A 16,394-nucleotide genomic window follows, 5' to 3' on the forward strand; every position below is an offset into this window, starting at 1 on the left:
GTTGTTGTGCACCTGCTTTCATACCATATCCTGTCTATTATATAAACGTTCGATTGTCCTCATGGAGAACGCAAGACAAGCCCCTTTTGCAAATCCTTGGGGGGAAAAATCAAATTTGTGCCCTTTTACAGACTGGTTGAATATACCTCTTACGATCACTATCAACTTATAATGCAGTGCGACCTTAACTGTGTCCCGTTCCACGCACATCAGTCTACTTTAGACCAGCAACTATAACAGTTGCCTCTTTAATGGGACAACTTTTTATCTTTCGGGTAAAAAAAAAAAGAGAAATGAACCTCACGAGCACACTTGTTTATTTTGTCTGTTTAGATAAAGTGTCATGTCTCTTGCTAATAATGATTACGCGTAACGACGATACACATTTGATCTTTGCTCATTTGTTTGGAATGTGGGACAGCTACACAATACCTTTCCTGACCCGAAAGCAACTTTTTCACATTGCGTGTCTCTCTAATCCCTGAAATGTGGAGCAAACCTGAAGGGAAGAGATATCAGTAAGGTTGGACTTGAATTCAGACGCCATTATGCGGTGTCTGCGACGGCATCAAAGAATTAGAACACTCGCAACCCGAATTTAAGATCTCTACGTTCGTTACCTTTGCCTATTGAATGAAAACAAAAAATAGAAGAGAGTTTCTAGGGAACGAGCATCAGACCCTGGATGTGTCGTATTTTGAAGTAGTAACATTATTCTGGGACACGATTACAAGAGCGGTGCGGCATGCAATAATGTAGGCTAGAAAACAAGCAGGTGAGCCTACAGAATCAGTTATTGCGCCCCAGTCTCGGAGAAACAGAAGAAAGCCTGGGCGCCCGCGGCTAGCAACCCCAAACTGAATGTAGAGACGAGTACGCGAAACGCGGCGCGAAGGTAAACTGATCTGGTAAAAGGACGCCGACGCAACGTCTTATACCCCTCGGTCGCGCCCTTGCGGCTACCGTACAATTTGTGTCACGCCTTTGGTTACTGTCTTCAATCGGATGAGAGAAATCGAAGTCCTCTTTTTTTCTTCTTCTTCCTGTTTGCTAATTATCGTTTCCTTCATAAATATTCGCACCAAACCTTCAGCTATGGTCAAGCATTGACCGAAAGTTGACCAGGACTCTTTTATTGATGCTTTTTTAAGACTTTCTCTTTTTTTTTTCTCTTTTTTTTTTGTCCGAATAGGGTTCTCCTTCTGGAGGAATGCTTGGACACGCATGTCTGCAAAAGCTTCATATTAGAAAAAAAAAAGAAACCACCAATTAGTGGTTTAATATTTGGCGCACATGAGGTTACTTAGCGCCACGTGACGGTTGGTTACATTTCAATTATCGACTAAACACACATCTGACCGGGACAAAATGATATATTCCCAACATTTCCGAATTTGTTAAGCGCGTCTTGGTATCCGATGGTTACAACATGCAAAGTAAAAACTTAAATGATTAAATACCGCATGATTAATATCAGTTTATAGCAATTAAACAAAAGCGTAAACTATCATTTTCATATATGGAATGCCGAGTAAGCCTCACTGTCGCAAGGTTACAAAATTAATGTTTCCTGTAATCCAATTTGTACATTAATTTAATGATATCATGCATTTATTACATGCATGCATTTATATATATTACACTTTATTCATACAAGTTTAGAACAATGCAATGTTGGAGCAGTGGTAGTCATGGTAGTGACAGAATCTATTCCGCTTTATCGTTTTGCTTTCGGTCTTTCAGAAGCAATCTCTTTGACAGAGATACTTTGAGAATGCCAGGTACCGTTAATGTTTTCTTCCATGAAATAACTGGAAAGAGCTTCTCTTTTATTCAAACATAGTGATGCAAAAAAAATACTCAAACTAAGTGACACATATAGAATTATTTGTGTTTAGAAATAAATAAGGCTAAAATCGTGAAACAAAACGAAAGGTTTTATTAAATCGAAGTTACTGCATAGCCAGTACCATTATCGATCAGCAGCTAGGCCAGCAGGAAACTCATTAAAGCGGGCAATGCCAGTAACTGCTTCTCCGAACCCTGTGCTCTCATTACTACGGTCCCCGTGGAAAGTGTTAACGCGAATTACAGGGCAGTGCAAATCGTCAATTAGATACAGATTATGTAAATTCGATACGCCATAATCACCTCCCGGCACCTTGTCCAGTGAATTCCATCATCCTAATTTTGCTTCGTGCTTGTTAATCATGACTCCGTTGTATGGTTAATGGAATCTGATCAAGTGTTAAAATACACAGTGCAGTATGGGCAACGATTATAAACCTATCTCAAGCGCTATCAAAGTTGATTTGGTTTGCCTTATATGATTATATCTATACACAGTGGCGATGTGTCTGACAGACTTTATTCTACTTGTTGATCTCGGCTCATTCATTTATTTTTGACTGACTTTCGAGTGAAACTATACACGTGTTGCTCAATCATCAGTACGATATTTTAACACTGAGAAGCATTCATCGATTTGTCTTGTCAATGATTATCGAAGACGGAATTGTCAGAGTGTATTACGTAACACCAATTAGTATCTATAAATTGGAAGGTAACCAAAAGATGGTTAGGGATAAAACCAACAACAAGGAATGGGGCGCTGACCTCCGCAATAAACTTCCGATGAAGCAATGCCCAAGTATGATTAATATAATGATGTAGGTAAGGTTGTTGTTTTGTTTAGTTGTTGTTGGGTGGTTTGTGTTTTTTTTTTCATAATGAGCAACATATGAGAAACAGAAGACGCCTAATACATCAGAAATATGCATGCTTCCACAAGATTTTTTTTTTTTTTTTTAGACATGATGATCAAACTCGTATTCTAGTCTGATGTGCTCAGTTGCTAGATGCAAAAGAGATGTCATACACTGTATTGTATTTTTCCTAGTAAAATGTTGGTGATGTGTTGTGCACTCCAATTTCAGCTACACTTTAGTAAGCACAGTAAGGTCAAACAAAAACGTCATTTGATTGACTGATGAATATCGCCTAACTATACCGTTTTGCGCGTTTTCACAAAACGGAGATATCCACCACACAGTTATGCAGTCAAAGTTAGTGATGTTGGTCTTCTCACCAGTCTTCCTTTGAGTTGCAAAGATATTTGCACAAAATTCTATACTTTCGAATGAATTCAAAGAGAAAAAGCAGGTAGCCTACTTTACCGTAAAGCATTCCAGAGTTGTAATGACTTGGCAGAGACAATAACCATGTTCTCAAAAGAAGCGGATTGAAAGATTTTATATTTTAGTATTGCATATAAACAAATGGGGGGAGTTGTGAGGCCCTGCCGTTAATGCCTTATTTCCTTTCAAAATGCGACTCTGGCTAATGCCATGGAGTTCAAGTGAAGCTTAAATATATTTCACACATTTCTTACAATTTCGTGATCTGAGTTGTAACTTTCAGTGCTCAGCTATTTTAAATTTTATTATATCTTTTGTATGCATTTTTTCCTATCTTCCTTTGATTTGTAATTCCATGAGCACCTTTTATCCTTACATATCTTTTGTGATGCCGATGATATCTTGAATTTTCGCAGTCGCTCGATGTTGACATAGATATTGATATATATTTCGAAAATATATGAAATCACAGTAGTGAGTAAAAGCCTACACTCAATGCCTTAAGGTACTACGAAGTAAAAGATATGACTTGAAATAAAGGTGCAAAGCCTGCGATTGAATAGTTACACAGAAAAGAACAGGAAGTTTGTGTGAAAACTACGGTGAGAAAGTGACGCCTTGGCAATTAAAGTAAAATTTCTGCAGAGGTGCGGACACTTCGTCTCCTGAAGATGTGAAAAGACTGCCACCGTAATTTACCAAGTATCACTATAATCACATATCCACATATATATATATATATATATATATATATATATATATATATATGATAGTATTTCGTATATTCTGACAACAAAGAGGGTCTTTAAAGATCAGTGAAGTAGAGGACTGTTGAATCATTCAAGCTTTGCTATAGGCACGGAACAAACAGTCCCGCCGTTTACGCGTGGAGCGTCCATTGACGTGATGTGAATACCCCATATACTACATCACGTAAAGTTTAAAAACTTTAAACCAAAGCCGGTCTCACCTTTTCATGTAAGAGAGATCTAGACACTGTCAGACTGTAGAATAAGGGAATGAAGTGATCATATTTCAAGTGTTATCACTATGCGAAATACAGTGGTAAACGCAATCTACGATTATGAGATACGGCGATTGTGGAGAAGTATATTTTGTACAAGTTGGTGTTTAAAGAATTAGGTATCCTTTGGATTGAAACATTCAATTTGACTTCTAATGAACACTATTACATAAAAAATATGGAATAACAGAAAAAACAATGAAGAACTTTTAACCACTGACACTGGTGTCATTGTAAAAGGAAACAGGTGTCATTAGTAAGTCGCAGTGTGTCATTTGATATATTTGTTTTGTTATAATGAATGTGTTGCGTTGTGTATCAAATTCCATTATAGGCTCTTATAGACTGCTTAACTTTCCTGTAATGAAATTAAGCAGAGCCTGCATAAAAAAGCCAATGATTTCCAAAATGAAAAGGAAACACGATAACAATGTCATCTGGTTTGTGGTTAATGTTTTTTTGTTCCTTTTTGTTTGTTTGTTTGTTTATTTATTCATTTGTTTGTTTGTTAGTTTTTTTGTGTGTGCTTGCTTGTTTTGAAGCAGGTATCCAGATATTGATCTTTCGATGCATCTCAGCTTCCCAAATTCAACAGTGTCCATCTCTTCCTCCAGACAGAAGAATGCAAATATGCTAAAGGTTTCATCCATTTCTGCTAATACTTATTTCTAGTGCTCATATCGCAAAACAATTGACTGATATTGTAATAATGTCTGACTGAGGCCAGAAAAAAAGGGGGGGGGGGATCGGCACACTATATACTGGTAATGGGACCCTCTTCAAGAATGTTCCATTGAGAATGAAAGAAAAATGCTTCTGGTAAGTGAATATTTATATGTCTATATCCCCGAGAGAAAGATATGTACATAATATATTGCAATGTAAATAACGAAGATAAAAAAAAAAATATATCAGAACCAGCTGGAAACAGGGGCACGTTGCTTTATCAACGTGCTGACGGTTTTTTTTTTTTTTTTTTTTTTTGTGCTGGACTGAAACTTTAAGAGCAAACTCTTGATGAAGGCGTTGATCCACCGTCGTTTAGGCGAGTCTGTGTCTTCTGCCGCGGCTCTACGACTCTCTGTTAAGCAGGTATGGCACGCCGCTACTAAACAAATTTACTTTCTCGCCAATGTCATTCACTCCGCTGCCTGCCCGTACAACTGGCAGACATGACGGGGGAGCTGTCTTGTAAGAGTCCGCTGTTCTCTCTTTGGTTCAATATCCAGCGAAATGTGGCCGCGTGTCAGGTGAACACGTGTCCATGACAATGGCGCGCATTTCCCAATACTCTCCCAGTCCCCCCCCCCCCCCTTTTTTTTTTATCCTGTCATTTTTCTCTGGCCGCCGACCGATATTTGTCGAGGAGCTGCGCTCATTTCCTCGCCCGTGATGGCCAAGAATCGATATCGATATGATATCGCGTAAGTGATACGCGATAATGTTGATAAATGCAAGATTTTTTTTTCTCTCTCTCTTGGCAGAGTAAGTCCATCTCGAATGATCGAAGAGGACGGTAATCAATTCTTTAGAAGGTTGTGTCTTCAAATTTGAACACGCTGAGCAGAATGATTAGTGCCATTCTAAAAAAAAAAAAAAAAAGGAGGAAAAGAACCCTTGTCCTGACTCGATAAACAATGTCTCAAAATTTGATAATAAAAAACAAAAACAAAAACAAATTCTATATTCGCTGTTGTGCATAATGATGGTCGTAAAATGTACTTTATAATTATTGACGGGCCCTTTCTGTATGTGTTATCTCATGACTTTCAGTGAGATGCTCCAATTATGTTTACAAGCATGATCTTTGCCATATGACCAGACCATTCCATAATGAAAACATTCTGTAATTTCCCTTCGTATGTGTATCTATATAGTTGTTTGTCATCACTAAGAGGAAATGTGTCGGTCGAGGGGGAAATATGAAATTAATGATAACAGCAACAAGGCAGATAATTAAAGTATCTACGATATCAGCCTTTCATATCGATCAAATTGGGCATGAACCCACTCAACGTTCAGCTCCTGCGCACCCCACTCCGACGCGCGGTCCGCGCGATGTTCTCGATTTTTTTTGTTCACCTAGTTTTCTGGCGCGCTGCACGGCAGGGCAACGCTAGGGTCTAGCTCACGGCTATTCGGTGCATTTATCGATCTCGCGCGGGACCAACAAGTGATTATTCTGCACCGGGCCATGTATTACCATCTATTGAGCAGACGCCATCTTGTCAGAGGGCAACAAATCGAGGAGGAAAGCTAGAGGGAGAGAGAGAGGGAGGGAGAGGGAGGGAGAGGGTGAGAGAGAGAGAGGATAGGAGGATTGAAGGGGAAGACGAGCTCCACCCAAGTTTCGCCGTTTGGGGATTTCTACTATATCGCCACATGCCCGTGCGGTTGGATGGCGCAAAAAGACATGAAATTCGTGAATGCTGGGGCAAAGAAAAAAAAAATAGTACGTTGACTGTCGACGGTTTGCCCACGCTTTTCAATTCATTTTCCAGTCCACAGCAGACGCCGTATTGACGTTTACCGAAATCAAGGTTGGTTAGAGGAATGTGTACGAAAAGAAGTGCAACGATTTCTGTTTGTCGCAAACGACTGGTGATTTTAACAAGTATTGCCACAAGAGCCGCCTTTATGATTTGCCAATGAAATGTTGTTTGGGCTCACCAACTTTTACCATGGGAAAGTTGATAATGTTAAGTCGCAGACGTCATCATTTCATATTCTTTTTACATGCCTTATCTGATTAAAACTGCTTTAGATTCAACAGGATCGATAGGTCAGGTCTACCCACACTTCGGAAAAAATATTTATAGACATGATAGAACTGTGACGAAATTGTAAGACGTCGTCGAATAAATTTCGTTACCAAAATAGATAATATTCGGCTAACCCCAAAATTTAGATGATTTGAGAGAGTATGCTGAAAAATCCACAAAAAAATGCAAAAGACAAGATGACGTTTTGAAAGTTTTGTCGAAAATATGCAAGGTAAAAAATAAAAATAGAATTACGTATTCTGCATGAAAGGGGTCTGTACTCGTAAAACAGCAACTGAAATGTTAATAATGACAATAATATGGAAAAATTACATTGCGCTTACGACAAACAGGTTTTGAAGCGCTTTACAATAATTATCAAAAGAGAACAAACATATAAATCAACTACCAATACAAATAATCCACAATACATAATCATCAGTTCTGTTCTTAAAATAAATGTTCTCTCAAAGGAGTTGCTGAAGTCATACCGCTATTTGATCATGATCAATCTATCTATTCATCTTAAAGTTGATTTTGAATTCAAGCTAAAAATCACGTGCCGTGCTCATCATGACGTGGAATTGCGTCACAATGTTTGTTTCAAAGAAGCTTGTTTTCATCAACGGGACATCCCACAATGTTTGAGAAATCCTTCCTACGTCTCTCCAAATATCATCTATAATATGGTGATATGGCCTCTGATAAAACGATTGGCTGAGAGCTATCACGTGAACAGTGCTAAATGCCCAAATTTACTTTTTTTTGCCGGGCGTTAGCATACTATTGACCGGTGCTACATACTGCTCATATCTTTGTAATAAAAATGCATTGCAATTTATTGTTCGTGTGTACAGTTCACTTTTATAGCTTGGAGATGTTGCTGGCCTGGAAATTTGAAGCAAAATTTGACGCAACGTTACCATTTTATAAAACAAATAATGCTCATTACTTGGACGGACGTTTGTTAAATTATTCAGCCTCCGTAACTTTTGAATAGTCTACTTCGCTTCGTGTGATTTGGATTGTTCAAAAATAAGAGCAGGATTGGTAATTCATACCAACGACAGGTGTAATGTCTTTTATCTTTATATGATAGCGTACTTATTTTCTTATTAATTCAGCTCTATTCATACAGGACTATACAACTCACAATCTTTTCTTCATATCATCGTTTTGCCACCTTATTCTCTCTTATTTTAAAGAAAGAATAAAAGAAGCGCCTAAGCGAGAAAACAAACAAACAAACTTTACTCTTTTGAGACGCACGAGAGTTAAGACATCGGTAGGTTTAATCTGGATTCACGCTTCTTCGCCTTCAGATACTTCTTAAATATTCCCCAAGAACTAAACTGATTTAAATCTGAATCTTAGGATGACGAAATCTCAAGTTCGCCATCTACTTTTCATTAACTTGCCATTGCCTTGTGACAAGTCACTCGCCATTGCCTTGTAAAAGTCACTCATGAGTAATCGGCGTCAGGATCAGTTCCTTTGATATAACAGATAGATTACATCGATTCATTTTATGTCAACATTCTTTAGGAAACAGTTTATTTTCGCAGCATCCATGTTTAATGAAATGTTTTCAAGAGTATCCCCCGCAAGATTATTTTAAACATTCTCTCTTGATTTTCTTCATTCACTCTACATTTTAAACATTTTAACACCTACCTGGATATGAGAAGAAAGTGATCGTGTATAAGTGAGTCTCTACGGATGTAAGAAATAAACCATCATTGCACTTTTGTCAGCTTTGAATTCTACAAAAAAGGGTACATACACTACAGTCACTGCCTCCTGTCTGGCCTACTATAAGTGAAAAGACATGAGAGAGCGCCAAACGAAATGTGGGTTCCCGGATGCGATAAAACTACAGATATAGTACTCCGTGGCCCTCCTGTGAACTCCGCTCGGGAAAAATTCAAATTAGCTTCCGGTGGAAATTGACACCTTCGCAATGAGAGGCGGATGTCAAGGGGGAAAGCGATTGATACTATCATCCTTGGCCAGCATATGGCTGTTAACAGCCAACGATCAATTTTTGCGCCATTTTGCAATAACGTGATTCCCTGTTCAAGACGAAGAAATGGAAATCAGACACCAAGCATGAGGACCAGGTTTGTCGAATATTCTGATTGCTTGTTTTCTTGCCCCCCCCCCCCTTCCTTTCCATGTGTTTGTTTTGTTTTGTATATATAGCAAAGGCTTGCAATTTTTGTCTTTATTTTGTTGGAGTTTTTTTGTTCATACCTTTTTTTTTTTCGTGTAGTAAACGTGTGTCGGTGTGTCCTGTGTGGTCGGCGGGGGGAGGGGAGGCTATGAACTATTTTCACAATAAACCTGAAATAAATACATTCTTTATATCATATATTTAATATAATTTTCTTTTTGTACTTTATGTTGAAATGCCTCATGAAAATAATAATAATAATTATAATAATAATAATAATAATAATAATAACAATAATAATAATAATAACAATAATACATTATAATGATTTCACTTTGGGAGTCTTTTCTTGGATTCGGGGGGATCTTCGGAGAGACCTTTTATTTGGAGAGGGTGGGGCATCTCTCTCTCTATATAGCATTCACAGGTAACTGCGTCATGCGTTTTTCATCGATACATCAACAATTGGGTCAATGACCGAATCTGGTGGTCAGTATCAGATCATTACCTCCCCTATTTTTGAGCAGCTATATAGAGAACAGTGAAAAGAAAAAAAAAAACCCGAAGAGGATTCTCGCCCCGCAGCCAACGAATCTTCTCCCTGCTGAGCGAATTGAGGCCAATTTTTGGGAGGAGAGCTACCCAGCGTGTCGCCCCAGGAGTGTCTACACCCACCAGGGACAGCCCCCAAAAGAGACTGATGTTATCATGAAGTGATATACAAGAGATTATTCACATCTCCCGCAGACGTGATGGGAACCATTCCGGGGAAAAACATTGACTTTATCGTCTGATACTTTAAACCAACATATCTTTGAGTTTCTGCAAATACTAAAAATAGTTCACACATCCTCAAAAATTCTAATGATTGCCAAAGATAGAATAGACAGCTTTGAAAGGAAACACGATAGATAGAAGAAACAAAACGAATAGAAAGCAGACGTAATTTGGAGAAATATCCCAACAAAAATCAAATGATAAATTTAAAATCGAGAGGGACCATCTGCCTTGTATCAGTGAAGTTAAGAAGCACCCCAAAGGACACGCCGCTATAAGCATTTGTGGCAGATGTGATATGTCTGTGGCATTTTTCTTCTTGGTTCATTCTTGGCAGAAGTATTTTCCAGAATTAGAAATGACCGCCATTAACAGAGCTTTGTAGGTTTATTGATCACGATATATGATTATGAAATGCTAGTTTGATCTTACTTTCTCCACCTTGGCTTATAGGCCCTACATCTGATTCCCGTTGGTACTAACGAGACTGCAGATTCATAGAAAGTAGTTAATGTGTTCGCAAATAGCTTGATAAATCGATTATCGACCGATTTCCATAAAGAATATGAATCAGCATATAAGGTTATGAAATCCACTTCCAAAATTGAATTTTGTATTGTTGTGTAGATCCCCCTTAAAACGTTAACTAAGAAATAGTAGTTTACACTTCGACTTGAACAGGACACACTACCATATGTAAGAGACATCGTTACCCAATCCTGTTTTCTACGAGAATGTGTAAAAGAGTTTAATGCCTATTGCTGATGTTCTGTATATGTTAGGTGCAGGCTTGTTAGTAAAATCAATGAAGTATCTATATCATTGGTAAAAATATTGCCCTCTTTTCAGTTTAAAGAGATGGTATGGTATTGGTTGAGTTGAGTATTCAGCTTTTAACTTTGTGTGAGATACTTAGAAACCACTTTATGCAATTTTAAAGAGATAAAATTCTGAGAGGAATTCAAAGTTTACATGATGAAAATTGGTTTTGAAATGATTGAGATATCAAAGAAAAAAGCTGGTAAAACAAATCGATCCTAATTAAGAATATGCCTTGTTTTTGTTATCTCAGCCATTTCAAACCCCGTTTTCATCAAATAAACTTTGAATTCCTCTTAGAATATTATGCTCTTTCATATTTCAAAAGAGATTACTCATTATCTAAAAAATCATCATCAAAAAACGATGAAAACCTGAAGCCCCATCTCAACCAAAATTGTACCATCCCTTTAACTTTGGTAAGTGGAATAGATATTGAACAAGAGGAACGGAGTAACTTTCTTTGAAATTGGGCATGAAGTATAAGTTATCCTTCGTTTGCGTTTTACAGTGATAGCGACTTACTTTCGTAACCACAATAGGGTTGTTAAGTTTCCCTCCTGTACAGCTAGATGTATTATACAAAGCAGAAGACGTAATGATGTCATCATCTCAATCAAAGACTTCCCTTTGACCTTCAGACAAATTTTTCGCAGAATTCCTTTTGTTTGTTCATTTTCCATCTGGCATGTCTGACAGTCTGCGAAGATGTCTGGATAACCCATATTCAGCTATGCTAAACTGGTCTTCCATGGCGTCCAGTTTGGATGCGAGGCGGGACCACTTCACCGGGTTTTCAGAAATGAAGTCACAACAAAGAGAGTGGATGGTATCCCGGCTGGAAAGAACACAGTGTCCCACAGTATGCAGTGTGAGAAACACAGTGTGAACACATCGTGAACACAGTGTGAAATCTCTTCACACTGTTTTAACGTTTAAACTGTGTGAAGTATGAATTGTGAATCATCAATTTACAGTATGACACAGAACATTACCATGTGAACACTCTGTGAAAACTAAACCACAGTGTGAAATCATCTCCACACTGTTAAATTCGAGCGTTTTTCACATAGTGGACTATGTGACCACACTGTAAACACACTGTGCGACACTGTGTTCTTTCCAGTAGGAATTCCTTTATTTTTATTGTAAAATTGGGATAACTTTGCCAAGATAACCTTTACGGGAATCTTGCAGCTGATAATTAACTAAAAGAAAATGCGATTTATATATATATATATATATATATATATATACATATATTTGAAAAAAAAAAACGTGTCAGAGCTGTCAGACGACGATTTTTTTTTTTTTTTTTGGGGGGGGGGGTATAATGTGGTTGTGATATTAGGCCTATTAACTGTTATTTATCTATATGTTTATAGACCCCACTATTTGTTTATTTGGACTTCTTTAAACTAATTGTTTCATAACGACATGTGACATATTCATATTCTACGACTTTCTCATTTCATGTCGGTGTTCATTGAACATCTGCCGTTTTGTTTATTTGAATTCAGTTTATTGATCGACGTCAGCTCTAGAATAATAGGTAGGGCCTCGAGTCTCTTTGAAGGCAAAATAAAGTTCTCAGAAGGGCTCAAAATTCATTCCCACCATCTGGAATTCGCTTTTGATATTACGAAATTGTCTAGCAGGAAACTTGTGTGGCTGAGGCAATTTGTCAGGATAATGAGTTTGTTTTGGAGTATCTTGAGATAAAAAGAATAAAATATTTTAAAAGGAAGTATCCGACTTTTATTTCTGAAGAGACCTCCCCGTTTAGTAACGGATGGGTAGGACAACAAGCTCTCACTCTCGTGGGAAAGATCGATCAATACTGTAGTGTTAGGGCCCGATATTTCGATTATCGATAGTCGATTAAAAAGCATTTCGTAGATTACAATACACTCGGCGTGCCTTTTGGGTTATTATTTCGCATTTCGCCGTTATCCGAGTGAAGTCGTGTTATCACAGCGTTATTTCACATAATATGTTTTAATGCCTATGTGACCATTTGATTTAGAGAGAAAAAAAATCGACGGTTTTTTGCAGGCGTGTATTGACGGAAACTATACATGTTTTACCTTTAACTCTATAAGGGGCTCACTTGGCATGTGCCGGCGTCTGTAGGAGTGTTATTCATGCCTTCCGTTGGCATGTGCAAGTCGTTGAGAATAGCTCTCACGACAAACGCAATGACATCAACGGGATCCTAGCTGTCACATTCATTACGACCGGCGGAGGTTTCTGATGTGGACGATTAGTCCCAGTTACTATGATGGAGGCCGAAGTTGGCGAGTCTGCATTGAGGGCTCATACAGAGTTCAAGCATCAGCTAAGTGATGCAGACAAAACTTGAAAGATTCCAGATGAATAGGGGGGCAGGGAAAGGATCACATCTGATGCCATTCGATTTATAACGCCCAGACGGTATTATGGTTAGATAAAATGTGATCAAGGAAATATTTACAAAAATCTAGCTGGCTCTGTAGAACGATTAGTATCGGATGGTTACACCAACAGTAACTTTGAAAATAATGCACGCTTCAGAAGGGCGAGCAAAAAAATAAATAAAATGAAAATAACGATTACTTAGACGGTCTTTGGAAGTTATTGCTTGGATAAAGTTATAAATACCTAAATGAGATAAGTCCTATAGACTGTATTATAACCTAAGGTGTTCTCAAATTGACAGTGATATTATGAATTTGGACACCACTGACAATAGACCGACGAAGACCCGTATGGTGATGGTTGCAGAAGACGGAACCAAACGTAGCTCTGAATTTAATACTAAAATACTTTTCACCATAATTCTTTTCCATATAGAGACGTGTGAATTGTAAATCGAAACCTCGACGAATACTCATTTGCACCATGTAATGCGTAAGGGTGATATTTCATATTGAAAAAAGGTGTTATTGGTATATTAAAGATAGGCATGTCGTCACCAACGTATCTCTTTGAAATCTTGGCTGATGCTCATTTCAGACAGTTCGGCACTAAGACATAATGATAAAGATTAAATGGATGGTACAGTTTCGGTTGAGATGGGACTTCAGATAATGATAAACCTCTTATGAAATGTGAAAGAGCATATAATTCTAAAAGGAATTTATTTATAGGTTTATTTATTTGATGAAAATTGGTTTTGGAATGGCTGAGATATCCAAAACAAAGCGATCTTATTGATAAAAGGTGGGATCCACCTTTTATTGGGATCGCTCGGTTTTACTTTGTTTTTTGCATACCTCAGCCATTTCAAAACCAATTTTCGTCAAATAAACTTTGAATTCCTCTTAAGAATTGTATGCTCTTTAACATTTCATTAAACGGTTTCTAAATATCTCACAAAAAGTTAAAAGCTGAATCCTGACCTCAACCAATACTGTACCATCCCTTTTCAAGAAAAAATTGGGTGCGATGTAAACGTTTTATCTATACTACCTCTACGATAAAATGCGAAATGATGCGAGGAATTCGTAAGACCAGGATGATTTGAGTCACCTTAGATTTGAGGGAAGCTATACTTTAAACACCTTATAAGTCGTCGAGTACCACTATCCTCGGATAAAATGAGGAGTGACAGTAGATGTCAATCCCATCACCTGGAGGTACTGGAGCTCCATCGGGGCTAATTATCGTGCCCTTCTTTATCCCCCGTCTTCCCTGACCTTTGACCTCAGGTAAGCGAGTTTGTTCTGGATATTATAAACGGTACGTCGAACTTGAGTCTCGTTCAATTTGTAGCTTTTTATGGTGTGGTTTTCTGTTTTGTTTGGTTTGGTTCGTGGGGGTTTTTTTAAGGAGGAGAAAGGAGTATTTGGTCCTCAAAGATAAACAGTGATTTTAAACCAAGGCTCACGTCGTTATTGTCATGTTCGGTATGCGACCTCTCCGTAAATGTTTTTCCTCCCTATATTCCCCGGCCCTACATGGCTTTTAATAGTTTGCGCTGTGAATAAAATCGATGCTCGATTTTTCGGTGAATGGGTTGTCGGCATGAGCTCCAGATCATACAATGTGGGACGCACTATATGGGATGGAGGGGCCGAAATTATTACCAGTTTACGGAGGCTCACACGTAGACATAAACACTTGAAGGAAAAAAAAAGCGGAAAAGTTCAAGGGATGCCTGAAGGGACACGAAAGGGGAACAAGAGTCCACGCGGGACACATACAGGTAATAATATATAACAGGTGATTTTATGACGTCACAGCAGCAGAAAAATCCATATTCAGCTTTAACGTATACAGATAATGATATATGACAGATGGTTTTATGACGTCATAGCAGCAGCAAAAAGACGCATTAAACTTTAAATTTGCATGGATATGTATTATATGATTTGTCTTTATATTAAGATTCGTTTGGCGTGGCTGTTGGGGGAAATCAATAATTACTTGTAGACGAACATTTATACGAGACCGACGATGTTAAGTCCCCTTGGAAAGACTAGTATAAGTACACTGTAGTTGCTACTTGATAAGGATGTGGGCTAAATGAGTAAATGCTAATAACATCAGGAAATCTGCTTTTGCATGCCAAAAACAAGAATTGACAAAACCTACATAGATATAAAATTCACTGCAGGAGAAGACTGGGATAACTGAGAAGTCAGTGCGTCAAATGAAAAAAAAAAGTTGTTAATTTAGATAATAATTATATTCAGAGTTATTTTGGAATCGTATTTTAGAATTTTAGAACGACGAAAAGCAAAGGGTGCTGCTTTAACAGACAAACACTGTAAATGATAATAATGATAATAATGACAGTAAAAGCAATAGAAGAAAAAATCATAATAATGATGATAATTATAATAACGAAGAAACTGTGGGAATGCAGGTTGATATTCATGTAGATGACTAGTTTGGCATCGCCCAGGGGAAATAAAATACAAAAGAAAGTAAATATCAACTGAGATTCAAATGATTACCAAAAGTAGACCCTGTGTGGAAAAATTTTTCGTAAGAAATCAAGTTTTAAAAAAAGTAATAGATTTAGAGGAAAATCAGTGAAGGATAGAACTATTTTCATAGAAAAAGAAAAACGTATCATAGTCAGAATAAGAAAAACTGGGCTTCAGAGTCATAGCCCATATAGGGGGGGGGAGGGGGGAGGGGGAGGGGGAGATACCTGAACATAGAGAGAGGGGGAGAGAAAAGTGAGAGAGAGGGAGCTCGAAGGAGCATGCATCCACACACAAGCTCCCGGTGGAACCAAACTTACCCCCAACCGGGTTCATATTAAACGCATAGACCTTATCCTGCATGGCTCCTCCCGGTGCTACCGCGTTATCCATGATGTTAGCACAAGGTTACCACGGCCACTCACCTGTAGAGAAAGTCAGGGGGGGGGGGGGTTGAGGAAGAGGGATGGAGAAAAGAAAAAGAAACAATACATAAGTGGCGTGTCATGTTTCGGTAAAAAGAACTGTAAATATTGATGCTTTTCGCTAAAATGCGACATAACGGTCACCATGACAATGAGATTGCGGCCTGGAGCACAAGGCGACGGGGTTCTCCTGTGGAGGCGCGTAACAGGGAGTGGCGCGGAAAAAAAAAAAATCCCGTTTGTTTGCTAACATAACTGGACGGGGGGGGGGGGACCTTGAGAGCATTTTAAAGTCAGATCGCTGGGCTGGTGTCTTTTGTCGCCTCTCCTCATTTTCGTCGTTCAGGTCGGACAATTGGTGAAA

The 16,394-nt window shown here is 38.3% G+C and overlaps 1 protein-coding gene across 1 annotated transcript in view; it reads right to left on the reverse strand.

Annotated features, from left to right (window-relative positions):
• The window catches only part of LOC140226943 (sodium-dependent dopamine transporter-like), a 40,724-nt gene extending 24,726 nt beyond the window's left edge, over nt 1-15,998 (reverse strand). The window contains exon 1 of the mRNA XM_072307371.1: nt 15,926-15,998. Coding sequence (XP_072163472.1) covers nt 15,926-15,998 — 73 coding nt within the window. The remainder of the gene's footprint in view (nt 1-15,925) is intronic.
• Nucleotides 15,999-16,394: the final 396 nt, after the last annotated feature.

Source organism: Diadema setosum, chromosome 4 (assembly GCF_964275005.1).
Source record: "Diadema setosum chromosome 4, eeDiaSeto1, whole genome shotgun sequence".
Lineage (NCBI taxonomy): Eukaryota > Metazoa > Echinodermata > Echinoidea > Diadematoida > Diadematidae > Diadema > Diadema setosum.